Raw genomic sequence first — 27,230 nt, forward strand, 5'->3', positions numbered from 1 at the left:
CAAATTCTCTAACGTTCAATGATCCTACTGACACACTAATAAATTCTCCAACGTTATATTATCTCACCCCTGTGATATAACTGACATAGTCCCTGGGCTATAACCGACACTCTCATAAATTCTACATTGTTAAAAACCCCCACCCCTGTGGTATAACTGACACTCTCATAAATTCTACAACGTTAAAAACTCCTACCCCTGTGGTATAACTGACACTCTCATAAATTCTACATCGTTATAAAATCCTACCCATGTGGTATAACTGACACACTAACAAATTCTCCAACGTTAAAAAATCATACCCTATGGCATAACTCACATTCGTATACATTCCTCGAACGTTACAAAAGCTGTCCCTTGCAAAAACGTGGACTTACTTTAAAAAGGGCTCGTAATGAGACGTTCAAAGAACATAATGCCTTAATTAATACAGCAATAAACATCTCCCCTGTGATATAACTGAAACACTCCTCAAATTTAACGTTACATAATCCCGCCCCTGAAGGTATAACTGACACACTCACAAATTCTCCAACGTTATAAACTCCTACCCCTGTGGTATAACTGACACACTCACAAATTATCTAGAGTTATATAATCCCACCCTGTAATATAACTGACACACTCACACATTCTCTAGCGTTATACTAATCCTACCTTCTGTGATATAACTGACACACTCACAAATTCTCTAGCGTTATAAAATATTACCCCTGTGGGGTATAACTGACACACTCACAAATTCTCTAACGTTATATAATCCTACCCCTGTGATATAACTGACACACTCCTCACAAATTCTCTTAACGTTAAATAATCCTACCCTGTGGTATAACTGACACACTCTATAACCGTATAACTTCTCTAACGTTATAAAGTCCCTACTCCTGTGGTATAACTGACACACTCACAAATTCCTCTAACGTTAAATAATCCTACCCCTGTGATATAACTGACACACCTGTCACAAATTGTCTCAACGTTAAAAACCTTTACCTTCTTGGTATATTACACCAACATACTTCTACATCTGTAATATAACGTTATAGAAAGTCCTGCTCATCTGTGGTAGCAATCTGATACACTCCTACAAATTATCTAACGTTCAATGATCCTACTGACACACTAATAAATTCTCCAACGTTATATTATCTCACCCCTGTGATATAACTGATATAGTCCCTGGGCTATAACCGATACTTTCATAAATTCTACAACGTTAAAAACTCCTACCCCTGTGGTATAACTGACTCTCACAAAGTATTCTCCAACGTTAAAAATCCTACCCCTGTGATGCATAACGACACTCACAAATTCTCCAACGTTTAAAAAGTCGGCGCTACCCTCATGGCATAACTCACATTCTGCATACATTCCTCGAACGTTACAAAGTCTTGCATTAAAACGTGGACTTTTTAAAGGGCTCGTAATGAGACGTCTAAAGAACATAATGCCTTAATTAATACAGCAATAAACATCTCCGTTAGAACGTTTTAACGCATGCGTGGACTAAGTTTAACAGCAAGACAGGACACCAGAACAGGGGAGAGTCATGTCTTTACGATTGAACTACATGGCTTAATGACCTTGCCTTGAATGAAGCTAGTGTAGAGGATATGTCACTCCAAACTGAGGCTTCGTGGACCATGAGATCTCCCAGTTGACGTGTGTGGGGATGTGAAGTGCGAATATTGATTTGTGTCCTGTGTGGCGAACGGTATGGACACGAAGACGCAGAGCGATTGGACTTCACGGGTGTAGTATGGGTGGATCGCCCACTCAGCCGATTCCGCGCGTATGTCGTCCTGGAACCCCCACCTCTGTGTTTCTTTCTGTTCGTTTTTGCGGAAACAGGCGACGTTGATTACGCATTTATGTCATGCTCCTGACGTTCATTCACTCGCTATGGAGATAAATGGATTATTTTATGGGACAGTGCAGTTAAGTGTCTGATAGAGAGCTGATTGAAATATACAGTGTTGTGAAGAGTTCTGGTAGTGTTGTGTGTACCTCCACATGCAGTTGCCAGGTCTGTACAAGCTCCGGGCGTCGCGCGATGCAAGTCTGGCGGAGGAGACTTCAGCCAAACGTCCCTCATGTCGGAGGTGCAAGGCTGGTTGTGAAGCAGACGATACCAAGCGTATACAGGAAGCGTCTGAGCGGCTCGGGGATAGATATATTAGATGCGTTGCCCGCGACAGACAAGTATTGACTGTAGTAGAGGCTGAATTAACTGTAAACTCCCTCAGAGACAGACATATCCCACAGGCTTTTATATTCACCACAAATGCATTGTTTTCTTCTGTGGTGTAGCGTCGCGTTTACCCGTAGCATTGATCACCACGCGAGGGTAGTCAACCCAGGCTCTTCGACGGAGCCGGGGCTACAGAGAAGAGGCTCGGGACTGAATCGATTGGGGGAGGTGATTTGACTCAGGTGCGTGAAAATTGGAGAGGCCTGTTGTGTTAGCATGAAAACAGTGCATTGATTAGACGGGAAGATGAACAGATGAAATACGAGTGGTCATACCAAGTCAATGTCCCAGGGATAGGCATTTTTCATTGACTTGTGTCTGCCGGACTACGCTTCCCGCCCGTGATTGGAAGTAGCTCATCCGTCACACGAACAGGTAAGCGGACGGACAAAAAGCCCGCGAGTGTGTCGTCTGCTATCAGCTGTAGCAGCCGACGACATGGGCAGAAGCAGACGAGCGTTGGTTCAGCACATGTTTTTCTTGCACGTGTGTGTGGTCGTCCTGTTATCCCAGTGTGCATGTCTCTCAGAGAGAAAGTTGTCCGAGTTTGAGGAAGTTGTGAAGACGGTCCTCCATTGTAGAAATGTACCTGCTGCGTCGATATCACTTGTGCAAGATGGGAAAGTGCTGATGAAGAGATCATTTGGAAAGGCCGATCCGGAGAAGAATATTCATGCCAAGGATGACACCCAGTTTTGCATTGGATCATTAACGAAAGCATTTACTTCAACGATTTTGGCCAAGCTTGTAACGGAGCGAAAAAAGTAAGTATCTAAATTCAATGCATACTGACATCATGCTACTTTAAATCTGAATGCCTGTTAACATCATGAACATCATACGCAACTGGGATACGATGACATGTGTCAACCAAGTCAGCGAGCCTGACCACCCAATCCCGTTAGTCTTCTCTTAAGATAACTCAGTCGCCTCTTAACTTGCTGAAGACCAATTTCAACCACATCGTACTAGGTGTTTTGGGTGACTTGCTTGCTTGTGTGTGATCGTACCTGATGGCGTTTGATGCTGCTCATTATATCATTCACTGGTTTATCCGGTAATGGGTCAATAATTTAAATGCCTCCGTCATATAGCTGGTGTAGTATTTGCTATGGCGTGATAAAAAAGCATGAACATAATACAAAATGCAAATGCAAACCGTATGCTCGTCGGAACCCATACGTACGAATGTTAACAGCGAAACACACACATGGACACAAACAGGTATATGTGTTATGTGTTATGTAGGACCCATGTGGATGTGTTATTCCGATATCGCAAATGAAGCAAGACACACGTGCATGTGGCATTCAAATATAACAGATGGGGTAAAACACACGGGCAGGTGTCATTTTGATGTCACAGATGGATTAGAACGTACGTGCACGTGTCATGTTGATATAAAAGATAAAGTTCATGAGTCGCTGATATCAAAGATGTGGTAAAACGTACGTGTATGTCATTGTTTTGTGACAGATGAAGACAAAACATACGCCCATGTGTCATTTCCTTATCGTAGTTAAAGTAAAGCACACATCAACATGTGTCATTTTAATGTCACAGATGAATTAGAACGTACGTTCACGTGTCATGTTGATATAAAAGATAAAGTTCATGAGTCGCTGATATCAAAGATGTGGTAAAACGTACGTGTATGTCATTGTTTTGTGACAGATGAAGACAAAACATACGCCCATGTGTCATTTCCTTATCGTAGTTAAAGTAAAGCACACGTCAACATGTGTCATTTTAATGTCACAGATGAATTAGAACGTACGTTCACGTGTCATTATGTTATAACAGATTATAATAGATGAAGCTCATGTGTCACTGATATCAAAGACAAAGTAAAGCATACATGCACGTGTCAATCCAGTGACACAAATATATCAGAACACATACTATACTATGATTATGTTCCTTGAAACCAATAAACGCACACGTGTAATACCAATCTGCTGACGACAGCATACACCCATGCAAATGTCATTCCAGGTGTGTTGTAAACCATATTACCGAGTAGTGACAATAAAAACATAAAGCAAAGCACACGCGTGGGACGTTTCAATACAAATATTTATAGCACACCACAGAATATATCAATACTAAAATATTAATCAGTAATTCTTAATACCACTCATATATATGTCTTCCTTTGTGTCAAGGAATCTGAACTGTGGAGGAGTCCGTGGACGTCGGACACCTGCCATTCGTGCTGGAGTCATTCTATTACCATGCAGTATATAGTATTTGTAGTCTCAACCCCAGAATGTACTTTAGGCCCACGTCAATATTACTAACTTCAGCAATCAAGCGTGTGATCCCTGGAGCTATTAAGGTACCACATGTGCAGATGTTAAGTTAGACTAACAACTAGTCTCTGAAATGAACATATTTTACTGAAAAAGTCCTAACTAAAAATATACATGGAAAAGGAACGCTGAGACTTTCTTCATTTTCAGAAGCAATCACTTGCCACATTTTCGGACTTGCGTGGGCTTTCTTAGATATATTTGCTTCAGGGTCTGAGGACAGAAAATGTTCAGTATATGCTGCAGTTGAGGAAGAAAACCATACTCACACAGACCATACACATTTAATAGGCGTGCGCCATCCCTACGCTAACGGGTTTCCCCATGTTAAACGCTCCAACCTACTCCACATACGAATTTCCTACCGCATTAAGCTGGAATGCCGTAATAGAACTGTTAAAAGCGTCGTTTAACCCAGTTCAGTCACCCTACACTTGACGGATACAACGGATGCATTTGTTTGCCTCCAACACTAGATAACGCGCATCTTCGTACAAGGCTTCAAAGTGTTAACCGCGAGGTCTGCGAGACCTGCTCGAGCCCTCCCGTACGCTTGGTCTGGACAAGTCATTCGTCTCGGAACAATCCACGGAGATATAACACATGCACTGATGAGATAAAACCCTTCCTTCCTCGGAACTCTCGAGTGGGATCGCGCCTGTGATTATATCGGAGTTGTTGTGAATGGGCGAAGTAAGTCATCTGGTAGTCCAAATATTAGGGTCTGCTTATCATCTGTATCTGCTACTCTGGAGATCTGACTAGTTCTACATAGTTCGGCATGAGAATAATCAGGCAGATGGTCTGATGTAAAAGAAAGTTATTCAACAACGCTGTTGAACCTATGTAGTCGAGCGAACATAGCGTTCACTTTTCGTCACTTCTGTTATAATGAAACAACCAAATCATTTTACTGTATCATTCGTGCATGCAGCGATACTACAGACTGTAACCGCTGATGTACTGATTACTGCTTTTCTGAGTATATTCAGAATTGATGACGAGTAAGTAAGTGAGTGAGTTTAGTTTTACACCGCCTTTAGCACTAGTCTGCCCCACCGCCCCAAGGTTTCAGACTTCTGAACCGAAACTTTATATGTTTATCATCTCTATTAAGACAATATGCATAATAACCTCTTTGATACAGCTGTCACACTTGTACATCTGTATCAAAGGTGTCGAACATTCGTCATGTTACTTTGTCATCAGTCATATATACAGAATCTGAACATCTTCCAAAGATTTATGTTGTGACTACAGAACTGTAGATAAATCTACTCACTATGACGAATGTGCACGTGTTTAGTATAGACGACTACAGGTTCAAGGGTGTGTGTAGAATAGACGACTACAGGTTCAAGGGTGTGTTTAGTATAGACGACTACAGGTTCAAGGGTGTGTGTAGAATAACTACTACAGGTTCAAGGGTGTGTGTAGAATAACGACTACAGGTTCAAGGGTGTGAGTAGAATAACGACTACAGGTTCAAGGGTGTGTGTAGAATAACTACTACAGGTTCAAGGGTGTGTTAGTATAGCTACTACAGGTTCAAGGGTGTATGTAGAATAACTACTACAGGTTCAAGGGTGTGTTAGTATAGCTACTACAGGTTCAAGGGTGTGTGTAGAATAACTACTACAGGTTCAAGGGTGTGTTAGTATAGCTACTACAGGTTCAAGGGTGTGTGTAGAATAACTACTACAGGTTCAAGGGTGTGTTAGTATAGCTACTACAGGTTCAAGGGTGTGTGTAGAATAACTACTACAGGTTCAAGGGTGTGTTAGTATAGCTACTACAGGTTCAAGGGTGTGTGTAGAATAACTACTATAGGTTCAAGGGTGTGTGTAGAATAACGACTACAGGTTCAAGGGTGTGTGTAGAATAACTACTACAGGTTCAAGGGTGTGTGTAGAATAACTACTACAGGTTCAAGGGTGTGTTTAGTATAAACGACTACAGGTTCAAGGATGTGTGTAGAATAACTACTACACGTTCAAGGGTGTGTTTAGTATAAACGACTACAGGTTCAAGGGTGTGTGTAGAATAACTACTACAGGTTCAAGGGTGTGTTTAGTATAAACGACTACAGGTTCAAGGGTGTGTGTAGAATAACTACTACAGGTTCAAGAATGTGTTTAGTATAGACGACTACAGGTTCAAGGGTGTGTTTAGTATAGACGACTACAGGTTCAAGGGTGTGTGTAGAATAACTACTACAGGTTCAAGAATGTGTTTAGTATAGACGACTACAGGTTCAAGGGTGTGTTTAGTAAAGACGACTTCAGGTTCAAGGATGTGTTTAGTATAAACTAACCAAGGTTCAAGAGTATGTGTAGTATAAACTAATCAAGGTTCAAGGGTGTGTTAAGTATAGACGACTACAGGTTCAAGGGTGTGTTTAGTATAGACGACTACTGGTTCAAGGGTGTGCTTAGTATAAACTAATCAAGGTTCAAGGGTGTGTTAAGTATAGACGACTACAGGTTCAAGGATGTGTTTAGTATAGACGACTACAGGTTCAAGGGTGTGTTTAGTATAGACGACTACAGGTTCAAGGATGTGTTTAGTATAGACGACTACAGGTTCAAGGATGTGTTTAGTAAAGACGACTACAGGTTCAAGGATGTGTTTAGTAAAGACGACTACAGGTTCAAGGGTGTGTTTAGTATAGACGACTACAGGTTCAAGGATGTGTTTAGTAAAGACGACTACAGGTTCAAGGATGTGTTTAGTAAAGACGACTACAGGTTCAAGGATGTGTTTAGTAAAGACGACTACAGGTTCAAGGATGTGTTTAGTAAAGACGACTACAGGTTCAAGGGTGTGTTTAGTATAGACGACTACAGGTTCAAGGATGTGTTTAGTATAGACGACTACAGGTTCAAGGATGTGTTTAGTAAATAACGACTACAGGTTCAAGGATGTGTTTAGTATAGACGACTACAGGTTCAAGGATGTGTTTAGTAAAGACGACTACAGGTTCAAGTTGTGTTTAGTATAGACGACTACAGGTTTAAGGATGTGTTTAGTATAAACTACTTCAGGTTCAAGAGTATGTGTTTAGTAAAGACGACTACAGGTTCAAGGGTGTGTTTAGTATAGACGACTACAGGTTCAAGGGTACAGGTTTGTAGTATAAACTACTACAGGTTCAAGGGTGTGTTTAGTATAAACTACTACAGGTTCAAGGGTGTGTGTATAGAATAACTACTACAGGTTATACACTGTTCACAGGTTCAGGTTCAAATTTGTGTGCTACATTAATTGTTACAGGTGTAAGGTTGTGTGCACCATAAACTGTTACAGGTAAAACGAGTGTGTAATATAAATTGTAGCATATTCAGGTACGTGTGCAGTAAAACCGATATAGGTTAACGCGCGCGTGTACATTAAAGTGTTAGAGATTTAACTTTATGTAAAAACTGTTAAAGGTTAAATCGTTTTGGTAAATAACACCAATCTACTGAGTTACACATCCACAAGTATATCAGCTCATCTTACCGTCATTATGATTATATAGATACCTTTCCCATAAAAATACAGCCTTTTTAATTAGGGGCAAGAACATAAATATTGTGAGTCGAGAACGGTGCCAACTAAGTACTCGTATATTATTCATAATAGCCCCTTGATAATTACTGGTACCACGTGTGGTTTAAAGTCGCGTTTAGGTTTATTGCACTTTCATGTGGATGTGTGTGTGTGTGTGTGTGTGTGTGTGTGTGTGTGTGTGTGTGTGTGTGTGTGTGTGTGTGTGTGTGTGTGTGTGTGTGTGTGTGTGTGTGTGTGTGTGTGTGTGTGTGTGTGTGTGTGTGTGTGTGTGTGTGTGTGTGTGTGCACATTGTGACCCACAGACCGACTCATCGCTATCCCATACCCCTCCTTCAGGGTACAATTGGTACCATGTTATAATGTCTTTGGTATGACGTGACCTGACTTTCCGCTCTCTCGTCAGACGCTCTATCCACTGTCCATTTGACCACTGGGGCGGTCGGATTGCTTATCTACCTGTGTTCCCTTATACACAGCAACCTTACGCCTGTCGTAGCTAAGATTATGCTGAGGAATTACGATCACCTTAGTGCTAAGTCTGCTTTGTACAACGGCACACAGGTAGATAAGAGTTGAGAGACACCCCTTGTTTATACATAAGTCGAATGTGACCATAGACAATTGTTCTTGTCTTCTATTCGTGCATTGCTGTCGTGTCTTAGCATCTTGCTGTTCTTGCGTACTATTGCACAAAACATTTTGACAGGTTTATTGTTATTCTTAGGTTAGTTTATCATTCTGACAATACTTGTACTGTACGAATCTGTTATTAATACATTTCAAGTCTAGTTCAGGTATTGTACAAGTTTATTTTTCAAACATCAAACATTAACTAGTTTTGTACTTGTCTACTGGGCGATGGGGAAGCCTAGTGGTTAAAGCGTTCGCTCGTCACGCCGAAGACCCGGGTTCGATTCCCCACATGGATACAATGTGTGAAGCCCATTTCTGGTGTCCCCCCGCCGTGATGTTGCTGGAATATTGCTTAAAGGGGCGTAAAACCATACTTACTTACTCAGTCACTCACTTACTACTTGTCTATTATTAATACATTAAGATTATATTACTATTATATTCATAAATTTACAGACTTGCACTCGCAATACATATACCTAACACTATTACATTTAAACACTCACACGGCGACCCCCCTTCTCTTCATTAACGGCAGTAACAGATAACGATATACTATTAACATCGAGCCCTCGTTACAACGCTGAGACTCTATTACATCTAACCATATTTCCACTCAACAATCTTAGTGTTTTACGGGTCACGCACGTCATACTAGAAATCCGTTAACATAGTGAATCCAGCTTCCGGCGAGAGAAAAACCGATACCTACGTTGAAAGCTCCGTGTCGTTCACTTCTCCACGAGTTAAAGACATCTTGTTCGACACTTACAACACGTCCTTTCTATTAGACTACACCCTAATGTAAAGCTAATTTGATAAAGAGTCACATACGCATACGACCTATTCACACAGTCCTTTAGCTCTGCGGATGAAGTACATGTGTTCTGACAAACATTAAAACGCCTTTACAGCTATACGTCGAAGCTAATTTTCAAGTTCCTTGTCAGACTTTATGATGCAAAGGTTTTCCTGTGTGGTTAAGACATAAAATGTCCATCATTTTGTGAGAGGTTTAGGCTTGTTTACTTTACTACTGGGAATTGACTCGAATGACGTGACGTGATGACGTTGTAAGACAAGACGTGAAACAGCAATGACTCTCTGATGGAGAAGAAGGCACGGTTGGGTTGATATTATTCCCAGTTTGGGGATAAATGAGTAGCCTGGTGGTTAGAAAACACGTTTTGAAACAAAGTAATCAGTTTTACTTGTTTTAGGGGGAGTTAATGGTTTTAGACTAAATAGGGTTTGTAGGCTGACAAATCCTCACTCGGTTTTATATAAAAATGTAGGCCAGGTAACCAGGTATATGGATTAAATTAGGGTTGGGGATATGAATGCTTAGTTGCGGTGACAGTACTGACTGACTGACTGAGTTTGGTTTTACGCCACTTTTAGCAATATTCCAGCAACATCACGGCAGGGGGACACAAGAAATGGGCTTCACACATTGTGCCCATGTGGGGATTCGAACCCGGGTCTTCGGCGTGACGAGCCAACGCTTTAACCATTAGGCTACCCCACCGCCCCGGTGACAATACTGATGTCCATGGGTTATCATAATGGGTTATCACTTCGGGGTGATCGGTTTACAGATTATTCGGACCTTGGGGTCGAGGAGTATTATTGCTCCCAAAGTGTTTTGGTTTTGCTGGTTTTACAGAACACATATAAACGCATTTCTGATGTTGACCGTAGTGTGTTCGTGATGTAAGGGTGAGTGAGTTTAGTTTTACGCCGTTTTTAGCAATAATCCAGCAATATCACAGCAGGGGACACTAGAAATGGGCTTCAACATTGTACACATGTGGGAATAGAACCCTGGTCGTTGGCGTGACGAGCGAACGCTTTAACCACTAGGCTACCCCACCGCCCCGTGATGTAAGGGGTCAGTCCCTGAATCCCTCACGCACGAGTTCTCGAAGAACCTGGAAACCAAACTGTGTAGAATCTAAGATTTTAACCACAGACATAGGATTCTCACATATCTTTGCCAAGTGAATTTGAGAGCTCTGGGCGACTTGGCAAATTCATCCTCATCTGTTTTATCTGCCGAGTGTGTTCGGAAGCACCTTATCAATTAGTGGTGAAATTCGAGAGCGGTTTAACCCTTTAACGTAGCAATATCACGGCGGGGGACACCAGAAATGGGCTCCACACATTGTACCCATGTGGGGAATCGAACCCGGGTCGTCGGCGTGACGAGCGGACGCTTTAACCATTAGGCTACCCCACCGCCCCTGTTGTTGGATGAAGAAATTACAAATACAATTACAAGTACAAGTAGTTATCTAGTACAATCAAATTGATTCAATGCACTCTGTGTAGTGGTGTACCGTAGACAGGAGTCGGGCTACTTTGATTATGTGAACAGAGCCCAGTTTCGCCCTGTTAAAAATGATCTGTTTGTCAGTACAACCACATACAGTGTTTCGCTCGTATACTAATTACAATACCTGGACTAAATCAGGCGTGGGCAGCAGACAATAGCGAAAACAGACCCCCTCCGATTTAATCATGACCCCTCCCCCTGTACCCTTTATCCCCCTTCATGACGTTATCATGTTTCGATGATAACAATAGTCTATTTCTGTGTCTTCATCACGGGTGATGGGCCACGTGAAGGTAAAATAGGACATTAGTGTTACTGAGTAACCACAGACACGTTACTGTTATACGGCACCGTCACAAGTGAAGCATAGTTGTATACTAGCGTAAAACCAGTCCTTAAAATCACTTTCGAGTTTATGTCTGTCAGTTGCATTTACTTTTAAACGCTTTCATGTTTTAAGCTTATCAAAACAAGTCAAAGGGCATGTATAACTGTCTGAAAACACAAGGCAGTTTAAGAGCGTTGTGCGTTCTAGGTTAATGCTTTTAACATGAACATAGCCTTAATATTTTCAGATGTACCTGGGGTGTAATAAAGCTTTTAGCAATATTCCAGCAATATCAGGGCGGGGGACACCAGAAATGGGCTTCACACATTGTACCCATGTGGGAATCGAACCCGGGTCTTCAGCGTGACGAGCGGATGCTTTAACCACTAGGCTACTCCACCGCCCCGGGTGTAACACAGTTATAGCTTGTTCACAGACTTGCTATTGGGTTTTATCCACACTTGTATTTGGTACTGTTTTCTGTCCGTATCCTTTCAAACAGACTTGGTGGTGGTCAATATCTTTATGTTCTTATTAAAGGAAACAATCCAGCTGTTGGCGATGTGAAGGCTAGAGTCTTAAATCTGCATTATTCAACCCGACACAGCCAGTGCCAACCGTAACATATGTTATATTTGGGATTACGCTTTCTCAGTTAAGTACAGGTTCCTGTACCTTCACTGGTTGACTCCCATCCGGGATTCGAACCCACACTCTCAGAGTCGGTCGATAACCGCCAGCGCACAAAGTCAGACATCTAACCCACTCAGCCCTCGCAGCTTCCACAAAAGACGTCGGACAACTGGTAGTCGAGATCAAGTATTTTGTGTACCCCCTGACAGTGTAAAGCGGTCACGAAACCTTGCAATAACATTTTAAACGTATACATAATAATACTGCGTTGAATATGCAGCAAGAAAAAAAATTGTCCTTAAATTAAAAGCAAACAAACACGTTCACCTGACTAGATTTTTGCCTGGTTTTGTCTCAATCAAGAGATTTGAACTATACACCGTTATGATGACCTCTCGTTATTACTCACTGGTCGTTCTAGACGTGCATCCACTAAGTAAAACTGACTCAACTGTAGGCTATCATACAAAATTAAAGAAATCATATAATCGACCATTTTGTTTTTTGTCAGAAAAATATCACTTGAATGTGTTGATTCAGAAAGTAAATTCATTTTGTCATTAGATCCTTTAATTCTAGTTTTTGGTCGGTGGGGTAGCCTAGTGGTTAAAGCGTTTCGCTCGTCCCGCCAAAGAACCAGATTGGATCCCCACATGGGTACAATGTGTGAAGCCCATTTCTGGTGTCCCTCGCCGTGATATTGCTGGAATATTGCGAAAAGCGGCGTAAAACTAAACTCACTCGCTGATTCTTTCTCTGGATTGAGGGGGATCTCTCCATTACGTACGAACACTCAGTAACCTCCCCAAGTAAAAGTTCAAGCCCTAATTCTACTCTACGCCTCCGATGGAAACGATTATACTCAGTTAACAGGTCTAAACAGACAGAAAACTCATTCATGTGTCGAGATGCGCTATATGATTACGGATAAATGATACTGTTAAATTGGATTGGTCAGTTTCCAATCAAGTAATGCTTTAGATGTTGTCAGAAGCGTACTAATATCTGATAATGTAATGGTGAAATCTATAAGTGAGAACTATTTTGTTTCAGTGCTGTGGCACCAGTGATAAGAGGAGTGGTTAGGTCAACAGTCCTTGTGACCTTGACCTTCCCCATGGTCGCTTTATGAGGAGTACTACAGGTTTTCATGTGTGTTGATTCCTCCTAAAATATTTCTTCATTAAGGACAAGACTATTAAAGAAGCTTTTATTTAATATAAAATTTATACTCCTCAGTAAACCTCGGGGAACATGACAATTATTTCACAAGGGTCGTAAAGGAGCCATAATATCGAAGCTCGTTTGTAATATTCCATTACAAGATCGTCAATCCGATTCGCGTTACACCGCAGGAAGTATTGAACTGTCTTTAAGGCCAAACATCCATCGGCATAAATGAGAAATTATCCCCACAGATGTGCTTTCAATTTGTTATCGCGATTCGAAAGACCATCCCACTGCTTTTGTAATGAATTTGTGTTTTCAAACCCAACAACCTTATCTGATGCCGAAACGTTGAGTTCTCAATATGTATGGTCAAATACATAAAGAAACCTAGTCTTCTATACATGTAATTGGATTAAAGCAATCGATCTTGGCGGAAAGGCGGATTTGATAAAAACAACAAGATCTCTTCCAATCAAGGCCCAGCCTGACACCATGTACTTCATCTCTCAAGGACAATTTAAGTGTAGTAAAATCTCTTGCAAATGTGTCACATTATCCAAGAACATAAAAAAGATAAATGTAGTTCTTTTTACCACTGTCTGGAAGTCTTGAATTCCTTACAATCAGCATTTGGGGGTATTGTTTAACTTTGCTGATTGATCCGTGCTTTGTCTGCAGATAGTTGCAATCCTCTTGTAGAACGCACGTCTGACTGATCGCCAAGTCAAAGGTCCACGTTTTTCTGTCTGGCAATGTCTTTACACCAAACAATGATTCATCATTTACCACAAGAAAATAAATCACCCGAAACTACAATTGTAACGTTTCAATATAGACAATCAAATTTAAGGTGATGGATGTTGTCTGTTAGGTACAGGTACTGTTCAGAAGGACAACAACAGATAGCTTGCAGGCGCCAGACAACCCTGTGTGTGACATACTTGGTTGATGCTTCCAGGCATTCTTAGATGGGAAATCCTCAGCCTTTAGGCTCGACATATCTTTGTATGTGCACACTCGATCCGATGGCTCCAAACATCCTTGTATGTGACATACTCGACCTCTTGGCTCCACACAGCCTTGTATGTGACATACTCGACGTGTTAGCTGCAGACATCCGTGTTTGTGGCATACTCGACCTGTTGGCTCCACACACCCTTGTATGTGACATACTCGAACTGTTGGTTCCACACATCCTTGTATGTGACATACTCGACCTGTTGGTTCCACACATCCTTATATGTGAGATACTCGACGTGTTGGCTTCCTACATCCATGCGTGTGGCATACTCGACCTACTGGCTCCACACATCCTTGTATGTGACATACTCTACCTGTTGGCTCCACACATCCTTGTGACATACTCGACCTGTTGGCTTCAGACATCCATGTGTGTGACATACTCGACGTGTTGGCTTCAGACATCTTTGTATGTGACATACACGACCTGTTGGCTTCAGACATCTTTGTATGTGACATACTCGACGTGTTGGCTTCAGACATCCGTGTGTGTGACATACACGACCTGTTGGCTTCAGACATCTTTGTATGTGACATACTCGACCTGTTGCCTCCACACATCCTTGTATGTGACATACTTGACATGTAGGCTCTACATACCCTTCTGTGTGACAAAATCGACCTGTTGGCTACAGATATCCTTCTCTGTGACAACCTCGACATGTTTGCTTTAGACATTTACATATGTGGCATACTCGACATGTCATTTACATGTTGTCATGTTTACATGCAGCACTGGTTTTACATGTCGTCATGTTTACATGCAGCACTGGCTTTACATGTCGTCGTGTTTACATGCAGCACTGGTTTTACATGTCGTGTTTACATGCAGCACTGGTTTTACATGTTGTCATGTTAACATGCAGCACTGGTTTTACATGTCGTCATGTTTACATGCAGCACTGGCTTTACATGTCGTCATGTTTACATGCAGCACTGGCTTTACATGTCGTCGTGTTTACATGCAGCACTGGTTTTACATGTCGTGGTTTACATGTTTACATGCAGCACTGGTTTTACATGTCGTCATGTTTACATGCAGCACTGGCTTTACATGTCGTCATGTTTACATGCAGCACTGGCTTTACATGTCGTCGTGTTTACATGCAGCACTGGTTTTACATGTCGTGTTTACATGCAGCACTGGTTTTACATGTTGTCATGTTTACATGCAGCACTGGTTTTACATGTCGTCGTGTTTACATGAAGCACTGGTTTTACATGTCGTCGTGTTTACATGAAGCACTGGTTTTACATGTCGTCATGTTTACATGCAGCACTGGTTTTACATGTTGTCATGTTTACATGCAGCACTGGTTTTACATGTCGTCGTGTTTACATGCAGCACTGGTTTTACATGTCGTCGTGTTTACATGAAGCACTGGTTTTACATGTCGTCGTGTTTATATGCAACACTGGTTTTACATGTGTTTACATGCAGCACTAGTTCTACATCACGTGTTTACATGCAGCACTGGTTTTACATGTCGTCATGTTTACATGCAGCACTGGTTTTACATGTCGTCGTGTTTACATGAAGCACTGGTTTTACAGGTGTTTAAATGCAGCACTAGTTCTACATCACGTGTTTACATACAACACTGGTTTTACATGTCGTCATGTTTACATGCAGCACTGGTTTTACATGTCGTCGTGTTTACATGCATCACTGGTTTTACAGGTGTTTAAATGCAGCACTAGTTCTACATCACGTGTTTACATGCAGCACTGGTTTTACATGTCGTGTTTACATGCAGCACTGGTTTTAAATGACGGCGTTTTTCGTAAGACTGATAACTTTCGTGTGAAAACTGCATTCATGTATGGAAATTTGCTACAGAAACAAATTGTAATTTCATTGTAATGCGGGTCACCAGTACGCTAGCACCGAAACTGATTACTTTATTGTGACTGGGAAACCGCGATCGTGGACAAGAGAGCCGGTGATTTCCATAAATAATATAATTCTAATCAGTTAATGTTAGACATCAGAATGGAATTCAGGTCAATGGTCCAGCATTTTCCGTGCAACATAATGCGGAAGCTGGTTAATGTCGCCAAATGCTCTATTGACATATTGCTTCTCATCGTTATTGTAGCTGTAGTTGGTGTTTATGTCGTTGTCTGAGTACATTGCTTGTTACGTATGCTTGGCATATGCTTGGCGTAGGATGGGCGAAATACAGGCATATGGCATATGGGTAAAGAAAAGCATGGGGGACAATGCTGGACTGATATCGACCATGACGGGTATGGACTGTTTGTTGTTTAACGCCGCACAATATTCCAACTATATGACGGCAGCCTGTAAATAATCGAGCTTGCCCAAACAATCCAGTGATCAACATCATGAGCATCGCAATTTGGATACAATGATATGTGTCAACCAAGTCAGCGAGTCTGACCACCCGATCCCGTTAGTCGACTCTTACGACAAACATGGATTGCTGAAGAGCAATTCCAAACCGAACTGGATACAGAAAGGAGTGACATGATGGTAAAATTATGTCGACTTGAAGATGATGGACACGTAGAAATGTAATCGAGGTGGTGACCGGTAATATCGTATGATAGTGATGGGCAAAATAAACTAATGTAACAAAACGACGACGACGACGATGATGATGATGACGACGACGACAAACGGAATTATGAAGCGCAACATTGCAACGTGATGGTATTTTATCATAAGGACTCCAACAACAAAATAACGAAGAGAACCTCGGGTCACTAAAACCAACAAAAGATCCATAAGAAATCACCCGTGAAAGTCATTTGAAGAAGAAAATCAGATGGGATCTAAATTTGAGATATCCAAACACTGGCAGTACGAACTGCTGGCAGCCAGACACAACATCTAATCGTCCACAGTAATCCATTGCATAACGAGACATTAAGAACGCATTTCGTGTAAGCGATGACAAATTGGACATTAACGTATTGCGAAGGCAATGATCAATAACAATTAACACCTTTTGATGCTACCAGGAAGTGCCATGTTTCGTCGCATGTATCTGAAAAGTCTGTTAGCGGAAGAAATAGCAGCACGGCAAAGAATCAATACTCTGCCACATCGGTGTCAAGAGACATTTAATAAATTCAGATCTTATCACATAAAATGTGATTAAATTGTGGCATTGATTAATTAGAGTCTCGTTGACGCCTTAACATCCCCGATCTTCGTGTACATCACGATATGGCTGAATATTGCCGATGTGACGTTAAATAATAACTCACTCACTCACTCTTCGTGTACAAGGTAAACGTAGTTCTGAGTGAGTGGGTGAGTGAGTATGGTTTTACGCCGCTCTTAGCAATATTCCAGTAATATCATAGCGGGGGACACCAGAAATGGGCTTCACACATTGTACCTATGTGGGGAATCGAACCCGGGTCTTCGGCGTGACGAGCGAACGCTTTAACCACTAGGCTACCCCACCGTCCCGTTTTAAAGTAAAGGACATGTGACATATATTGTGTAGTAGAAGATCATTAATATGTACAAACGACCACATGTCAAAACATTGATGTGTCCAATAAGTTCATCCATGCAACATCACGCGTGTATCGATCATAAGAACAACAGCTTACAACGCAGCCTTGACATACTTCATTAATCAGACCTACTGCTTCTGGCGATGATGGATCAGTAGTTTAAGAATGTGATAGTCACGACGAACGCTTGTTTTCTCTCATTAATATAACTGCTTGAATTGGACTCTGAATGACACAGCAAGAACCAGTGACAGATGACCTCTCTGAGATAGTTCTTTATGACAACCCGCTGCCAAGGATATGTTTTAATGACCGAGCCCTCGGGGTAGGCAGGTACATATGGACGCTTCGGAATCAGTTTCGTATTTTGTAAGTTCCTCTATGGCCTATTGCCAGCGGCCTCAATTACTTGAGTGAGTGAGTGAGTTTAGTTCTCCACCGCACTCAGCAATATGCCAGCTATATGGCGGCGGTCTCGACCAGACAATCCCGTGATCAACAGCATGAGCATCGATCTACGTAATTGGGATATGATGACATGTGTCAACCAAGTCAGTGAGCCTGACCACCCGATCCCGTTAGTCGCTTCTTAGGACAAGCATGGGTTACTGAAGATACATTCTAACTCGGATCTTCACGGGTCTTAATTATTTGAATCTGTTAAGGATGCCTTGAACAGAATGATAACTTCCCTAGCAACCGCAAGTAATCCAAACCCTGACAGTGTTTAACCAAACATGAATGTAAGAGTATTTGCAGCTCGGTTCATAACTTGTATTTAACCTATATTCTTTGTGCAGCAAAGATGTAGTGTCGTGATAATGGTTTTACAGCCATTGACGTTTTTGAGAGAGAAGTGGGTGTACAATGAGGTTATTTTGAACATTTCGTGATGTTGTGGAAATTGCTGCTGATAAGTAGAACAATAAGACCTCTGTGCTGTAACAAAAGTCCAGATATAACTCTCTGGCAGCATACTTCTTACGGGTATACATTCAGTTGTAAAGTGCTCCAAAGTCATACATTTCGTTTTTACAAACCCAAAAGTTATTTTACAAACCCAAAAGTTATTTTACAAACTCCTCCTTCGGTAATAATAATAATAATAATAAGTCATCTTCTATAGCGCATAGTCTCCAAACACCAAGTGATTGCTCGCGGCGCTTAATCAGAATCTGATTCTTATTACCCCAGATAACCCAAGCTGCCTGTTAGGCGCTAGAAAGTTATAGTCACATGACGATCTCCAACCTTCCGATATTACATTCTCGAACCTTCTTATTAAAAAAAGCCGTACTTAACATGTGACTAACTTTTGAAATGAGAACTATATAACATTATCACATTCTTCATCTTCGTGTATTATACTCATGGAAACAAATAAGGGAACACCTGAAAACATACTTGTACTTTCAGGTATTCCTTTATTTGTTTTCAAGTGTTCCTTTTTGAATTTCACCCACATGCATAACACTTCCTCTTGTCTAGGTATCACATTGTTTATTTGTTTCCATGAGTATATACTGTATCTAGGTATCATATTGTTTGGTATTATTGAAAACTTCACGTAGGGTGAAGAAAGGTCGAGTATAAACTTGTTGACATAATAATATAAAAAGTGCATGTAGTAAATCCCGGTTAAAGTATTATTGACACATTGATCTCTTGTTTCTCAGCATGACAAATGCTAAATTCTTGCAACAGACACCACATGTAACATTGGGAACATATAGGTTAATTGCTACAGCGCGACATCGTCGATATTTCGTTACAAATCCTGAGATCAAGTGTACTATGTGAGTACAAGGGGAGCTAAACACCTATGCCTTCGTAATAACCAGAGTACTATGTGAGTACAAGGCCTTCGTAATAACCAGAGTACTATGTGAGTACAAGGCCTTCGTAATAACCAGCGTACTTTGTGACCACAAGGAGATCTGGACACCTATGTCTTCGTAATAACCAGAGTACGATGTGAGTACAATGCAAGTTGAACATGTATCTCTGTCTTCGTAATAACCAGAGTACAATATGAGTACAATGCAAGTTGAACATCTATCTCTGTCTTCGTAATAACCAGAGTACTAATGTGACTGCAAGGGTAGCTGACACCTGCGGGTCTTAATAATAACCAGAGACTATGTGAGCTGGACACCAATGCAAGTTGAACATATATCTCTCTGTCTTCGTAATAACCAGAGTACAATATACAGTACACGCCTAGGTCTTCGTAATAACCAGTTGAACATCTATCTCTGTCCTCGTAATAACCAGAGTACTATGTGACTACAAAGGAGATCTGGACACCTATGTCTTCGTACTCACCAATGTACTATATGACTACAATGGGAGCTCGACACCTATGTCCTCGTAATAACCAGAGTACTATGTGACTACAAGGAGATCTGGACACCTATGACATCGTAAGAACCAGATTACTATGTGACTACAATGGGAGCTGGACGCCGATCTATGTCCTTCTACTAACCAGTGTAGTATGTGACTACATGCAGATCTGGACACCTACGTGTTCGTAATAACCGGAGTACCATGTGACTACAAGGGTCTGGACGTCCTATCTGTACCAAATATCCCCGACACTGCTGATGTTACAATGACATTTACCCTCTACCGTATTGTCAGATCCGTGTGTGCTCACAGCGATTACCTCTTGCTATCACTGTCACATCGGAACTGAACGTGTAAAGAGAGGCTCACAGAGCTAAATACAGACCATCACTAGTCGGACTGACGCTTGACGTAAATAGACGTGGTTCGACAGATACAATGTGAACTGCATAATATATAGTCTCTAAACGCAGCTTCTTAACAAATCTGTCAATGAATCAGACTGGCAATGACAAAAATATATTCAATAAATTTTAAGCTTTAGATCAGAAAACAGTGGTTTGGGCTTTGTGTCTTTTGAAATACCGTTTCTGATGCTGCTGCTACGTCTACTTTGCTCCTGGACAGAGTTGTGTCCCTTTGTCTTGAAGGCATTCGAATTTGAAGGTTTGAATCCCTGATTTTCATGTAGTCAAGACATAACCTGTGATAATACTACGTGACACCCGTGAGATCCGGGTTAGAGCTGGTCTTCAGTAACCCATGCTTGTCGTAAGAGGCGACTAACGGGATCGGGTGGTCAGGGTCGCTGATTTGGTTGATAATCCCAGTTGCGCTGATCGATGATCTTTATTCACCGGATTGTCTGGTCCAGACTCGATTCTTTCTGTACCGCCGTCATATAGCTGGAATATTGCTGAGTGTGGAGTTAACCAACAAACAATATCATGTAACTAACACATATATGGAACATGATAAAAAAATAACACGCTCTTCCGCTTTCTAACTATTCTGAGAATTTGTGACTCAGAATTATTATAGGTTTTGATTTTGTTTGTTTTCTTTCTCGATCACCGTTTCGAAAACAAATAATCCATAGACCTAGCGATTAATAGCATGATCTAAATGTAAATTGTTTAGGTGTCTTTGAATGACGATTTGGCAGCGGCCACCATTTATTCATGACGTCATGCTTATTGCCCATGACATTATGATGCCGAATTTGATCAACCGAAAAGTCCCATATACATGTGTTATTTCCAAAGCGAACGAAGTCGATAATTTATATTTCCCTGCTGACTGTTTGTCTAATTAAGAAGGGGCGGTGGGGTAGTCTAGTGGTTAAAGCGTTGGCTCGTCACGCCGAAGACCCGGGTTCGAATCCCCACATAGGTACAATGAGTGAAGCCCATTTCTGGTGTCCCCCCGCTATGATATTACTGGAATATTGCTAAAAGCGGCGTAAAACCAAACTCAGTCAGTCAGTCAGTCTAAGAATGTTTAATGGTAGGATGGTGAATAATTCACTACTGAATGATAATCATAGTTAATACTACCTTTATGAATACTACAATAATGATGCTGCGATTCTGCAATCCGAAAACTACACCACCGCGGGTGGCCATATTATTACGTACAAACATGGCGGACCGATTGTTGACGACAAATTTACGCGGGAGTTCAAAGTGTCATAACTCGTTAACTATAAACAGGCTTACCTCAATATTTTGTGATGTGTCCCTTGTTCCTTATTTTTTTCAACATCCGCCTTGGAATCGATGAATATAGATTTCTGATGAAATCGAGGGGAATATTTTCCCAGATGTCCCGCACTTCGTGTTCCGAGTCGGAAGCCGACTGAATGTTTCTTCGGCGTCCCTGAAGTCTATTCTTCAGGTAGAGCCAACAGTTCTCAATAATATTTGCGTCTGGACACTTTGCAGGCCACAACATTCCATTAATGTCATTTTGTCGCTTGTAATTTTGAACGACACGGGCCCGATGTACAGGGGCGTTGTCATATTCGAAGATGTAGCGGTTTCCCGGAAAATGTCTGTCTATAAAGGGCCAAAGCATATCATCGAAGATTTCTGTGTATTTCTGAGCATTTATGTTGCCATTAACGACACAAATGGTACCAACACCATGCCAGGTGATACAACCCCACACCATCAAACTGACGCGTGGCTGTCGTCCCGGACAAAGACATTGCAGAAGGAATTCTTCACCGAGGCTGATTTTGATATTATGGTCACGAATTCGAAACAAAACGCGATTGTAGCCCCATTGTTGTTCAAATTCTCATTTATTTCACCCAAAGGTGAAATCTTATTGTGTCTGACCAACCTCAAAATTTGTCGATTGTCCCGAGGAGTTTTCTCATACGGCCTGTTCTGAGAGCATTCTGGACTGATCCGCGTGGATTAAACCGCTTTACCACAGAATATACGCTGCTTCGAGGCATTCCAAAGAATCTTGCAATGTTAGAATATTTTTCGCCACTTTGAAACTTTTTTACAAGTAATTTCTTAAGTGACTCCGACAAATCAGCCGATTTCCCCATTGTTACCGGAAATAGCCAGAATATGTAGCAGACGACAAGTGGATTAAAAATAGAGTCACGTGACAGACAGGTGACATCATGGTCAATCATATGACAAGATATTACGACGATACGTGGTGTCGTTTTTGAGAAGCAGTATTTTAAAAACGGGCATAGCTATACACGATATCAACGCCGTTATAATTGTACGTAATAATATGGCCACGCGCTGTATATCCGGAAAATTGCTTATTGTGGCGATATTCGAACAATCCACCTACTGTCTGCCCCTATCACATAATTGTTCTGTGAGTGATTTCTCCAATCGCCTTTGCGGAAATCCAATAAAATTTGTCAATGATTATTGCAACCCATATCAGGAAGAGAATAAACGTTGGGCAACGTTTGAATTTAACACATTAGGAAAGTACATGTTTCAGGAGCTTGCTATAACGGATCCTGATCACTATCAGCGTTAAGATGCGTTCTTTATGGAGCTGACCAGTTTAGGATGTAGGCCATAGACCGCTGAGCAGGACAGTCCAAGGGTCATCAATAGACCCCGGCTTACTTCCATGGCATTTTTATGCCCCAGACTGGCATGCATATACACCGCTGAGTCGGACAATCCACTCATCAATAGACCGCTGGCTTAGTTTTCGGACAATCCAAGGCTCATCAATAGACCCCGGCTTACTTCCATGGCAATTATATGCCCCAGACATGCATATAGACCGCTGAGCAGGACAATCCACTCATCAATAGACCCCGGCTTACTTTCATGGCAATTATATGCCCCAGACATGTATATAGACCGCTGAGCAGGACAGTCCACTCATCAATAGACCCCGGCTTACTTTCATGGCAATTATATGCCCCAGACATGTATATAGACCGCTGAGCAGGACAATCCACTCATCAATAGACCCCGGACTTACTTTTCATGGCAATTATATGCCCCAGACATGTATATACACCGCTGAGCCGGACAATCCACTCATCAATAGACCCTGGCTTACTTTCATGGCAATTATATGCCCCAGACATGCATATAGACCGCTGAGCCGGACAATCCACTCATCAATAGACCCCGGCTTACTTTCATGGCAATTATATGCCCCAGACATGCATATAGACCGCTGAGCCGGACAATCCACTCATCAATAGACCCCGGCTTACTTTCATGTCAATTATATGCCCCAGACATGTATATAGACCGCTGAGCCGGACAATCCACTCATCAATAGACCCCGGCTTACTTTTCATGGCAATCCACTCATCAATAGACCCTGGCTTACTTTCATGGCAATTATATGCCCCAGACATGTATATAGACCGCTGAGCCGGACAATCCACTCATCAATAGACCCCGGCTTACTTTTCATGGCAATCCACTCATCAATAGACCCTGGCTTACTTTCATGGCAATTATATGCCCCAGACATGTATATAGACCGCTGAGCCGGACAATCCACTCATCAATAGACCCCGGCTTACTTTTCATGGCAATCCACTCATCAATAGACCCTGGCTTACTTTCATGGCAATTATATGCCCCAGACATGTATATAGACCGCTGAGCCGGACAATCCACTCATCAATAGACCCCTGGCTTACCATGGCAATCCACTCATCAATAGACCCTGGCTTACTTTCATGGCAATTATATGCCCCAGACATGTATATAGACCGCTGAGCCGGACAATCCACTCATCAATAGACCCCGGCTTACTTTTCATGGCAATCCACTCATCAATAGACCCCGGCTTACTTCCATGGCAAATTATATGCCCCAGACATGCATATAGACCGCTGAGCAGGACAATCCACTCATCAATAGACCCTGGCTTACTTTCATGTCAATTATATGCCCCAGACATGCATATAGACCGCTGAGCCGGACAATCCACTCATCAATAGACCCCGGCTTACTTTCATGGCAATTATATGCCCCAGACATGCATTCCGAGCTCACATCGTCACACAGACAGGTCGTTGAGGAAGAGGTCGATATTCACCTATACATACCAGAGGGACCTCTGGTGTTCTATGGGTGGAGATAGGTGATTTCAGTCTCTCGCCACCCTCACAGAACACTTACCCCCACCTGGTAATCGTGCACATAGATATCAATAGAGATAGGAATACTCGGAACGGCTTGAAAGAGGTTGTCTGAAGGTGTTGGATACTAGATCTCCTCCTCCTCGTCTTCTTCTTCTTCTTTTTCCTCCTCCTCCTCCTCCTCCTACCACCACAACTACCACCACTACTACCATCACCACCACTGCTACTACTGCTGCTCATAAATCACACTGCTTTTCACATATCACTGTTCCTAGTCCGTGTGGTGTGGTCCCTTCGTATCCCGACAGCGCAGGTCGTTGCTCTCAATATCAATCACTGGATTTCTTGTCCCGACTCGATTATTTACAGGTCGCCGTCGTGAAGCGGTTTCTTTGTCTTTACCAATTTAGCGTTAAATGGTGGATATAGTATTTGTCGATTACGGATTAAACATATCCATCCACAACACCCACTACAATGACCACTACGACGGCGCTACTACATGTGCAACCCTGACACAAATAGATCGTCTCCATGGTCATAATGGATAGAGCGTCAGCTGGGAGAGTGGTATTTCGTTGGTTCGATCCCGGGACACGTCATACAAAAAGACGATGGTATTTGTTGTTACCCTGCCTTGTGCTCAGTATAAAGTGAGTGAGTTGAGTGAGTTTAGTTTTACGCCGCGTTTAGTAATATTCCATCAATATCACCGCGACGGACACCAGAAATGGGCCTTACACATTGTACCCATGTGGGGAATCGAACCCGGGTCTTCAGCGTGAACGCTTTAACCAGTGGGCTACCCCATCGCCCCTCAGTATAAAGTGGATAAAGCAAGGACCGCTCGTTTCGGAGTCAGTACAATGTCTCTAAGTTGGCTATTTTTGTTAAACCATGGACTAACACACACGCACGCTCCCACGTCTCACACACGCACACACAAGAACACACGCACGTACACACACGTTCATTCACGCCTTTATAGAAGTTCAATAATCTTGCACTTAACGTTATATCTTCCTTCACCCCTCAACCTCACACAGCGATTTGACCTTTAGCTGCAACACACACCGCATTCCTTTCACTTAAATATACCTTGAACGTTTGAAACATTCGGAACATTCAACTCTCCTACTTAGTAACGCTCAAGAGTAGTCATAATATTTCAATAAATAGGCCTGACATTTACATCTGATACCTCAGTGGTTAACCTCTGACCTATCCCAGGCCGCATGACTGGGGAAGTCCCCATTTCAAAGTCCTTGCAACTTGAATTTGAGGTTTAAAATGTTAGTTGGTGTAGGATCGGAGTGATAGTCTAGTGGTACTGCACCCTTCATCCATCGTTCAATTAGAGTGAGTGAGTGAGTTTACTTTTACGCCGCTTTTAGCAATATTCCAGCAATATCACGGCGGCGGACACCAGAAATGGGCTTCACACATTGTACCCATGTGGGGAATCGAACCCGGGTCTTGAGCGTGACGAGCTAACGCTTTAACCACTAGGCTACCCCACCGCCCCGTTCAATTAGAGCTGTTCTATGTGTGATTACTTGAGCCTACTGATCGACCCTATAGAAAAGTCAGACCGAATTAAACTCACTCACTTGTCGGCGTATTTAGCTATTAAGCTATATGATTGTTGTGGTGTTTGAAAGGTTTCTGGGTAGGCGAAATGAAATGTATCAATTGTCGACACCAAAGATTTGTATCAACTGAAAACAAATGAAAGTCTAGTTGTTTGACCCCCAAAGCAACTCTGTCCATCACAAAGCACTATGAATATATCTAATGACACTTGTACTACGGCCAGAGGCCAGTCATAGCTTGAGCTGATACAGTATGTCTGTCCGTCTTTCTATTGAAGAGGCATGATCTAGCGTCTCTTCGACCGATGCTGCTGTAGCATGGATTCAAATATTACACCCCCGTCGTAATTTGACAGGACTTCAAAGCTTATTTGGATGTCCGGCTTTTGCACAGGATGTGGGTCATTTAACTCGTTTTGCCTTCTGTAGTTCTATCAACACGAATCAACACATTATGAACTGAAAGGGTATCTCTTTTCAAAAGTAAAGAATGGTATGGAAGGCCCAGGGGCCCAGTCGTTGATACAGAGCTGCCCTTAGGCATGCGAGGAACCTATGAGGCATGCTTTCATTTCGCCTACATCCCAATTCGCCTACAGCCTTAAAACAACATTTCATCGTCTGTTGACTGTCGATTACGCATTGATAAATGAGTGGCACCCCTATGATCTAAAAGTGGACTCTTCTAGTTGAAGTAGTTGAAGGACATAAAAGACATTTGATAAAGAATGTATTTCTGTTATTTGTCTGTTATTTATTTACTCTGTTATTTGTCCATTTTCCGATCACAATGATATTCACATCATATAACATCATATAACATCATATCACATATGCTTAGTGTTAAGGAGGTTTACTTGTGCGGATGTCCGTTCTCACTTCATCACGAACACGTTGTCTCAGTCTGAACTTCTTAGTGGATGCACCAATCCTCTTTACTCAACTACATAT

General features: G+C 42.0%; 1 protein-coding gene across 1 annotated transcript in view; it reads left to right on the forward strand.

The window, feature by feature from the left end:
* The first annotated feature begins 1,542 nt into the window (after positions 1-1,542).
* Positions 1,543-27,230, forward strand: part of LOC124277538 (protein flp-like) — a 50,630-nt gene continuing 24,942 nt past the window's right edge. Inside the window, exon 1 of the mRNA XM_046713247.1 lies at positions 1,543-3,018. Within this exon, the coding sequence (XP_046569203.1) occupies positions 2,693-3,018 (326 nt within the window). The 5' untranslated portion in view covers positions 1,543-2,692. The remainder of the gene's footprint in view (positions 3,019-27,230) is intronic.

The sequence above is a fragment of the Haliotis rubra genome, unplaced genomic scaffold (assembly GCF_003918875.1).
Source record: "Haliotis rubra isolate DU_JTF1 unplaced genomic scaffold, ASM391887v1 Scf223, whole genome shotgun sequence".
NCBI classification, from domain to species: Eukaryota; Metazoa; Mollusca; class Gastropoda; order Lepetellida; family Haliotidae; genus Haliotis; species Haliotis rubra.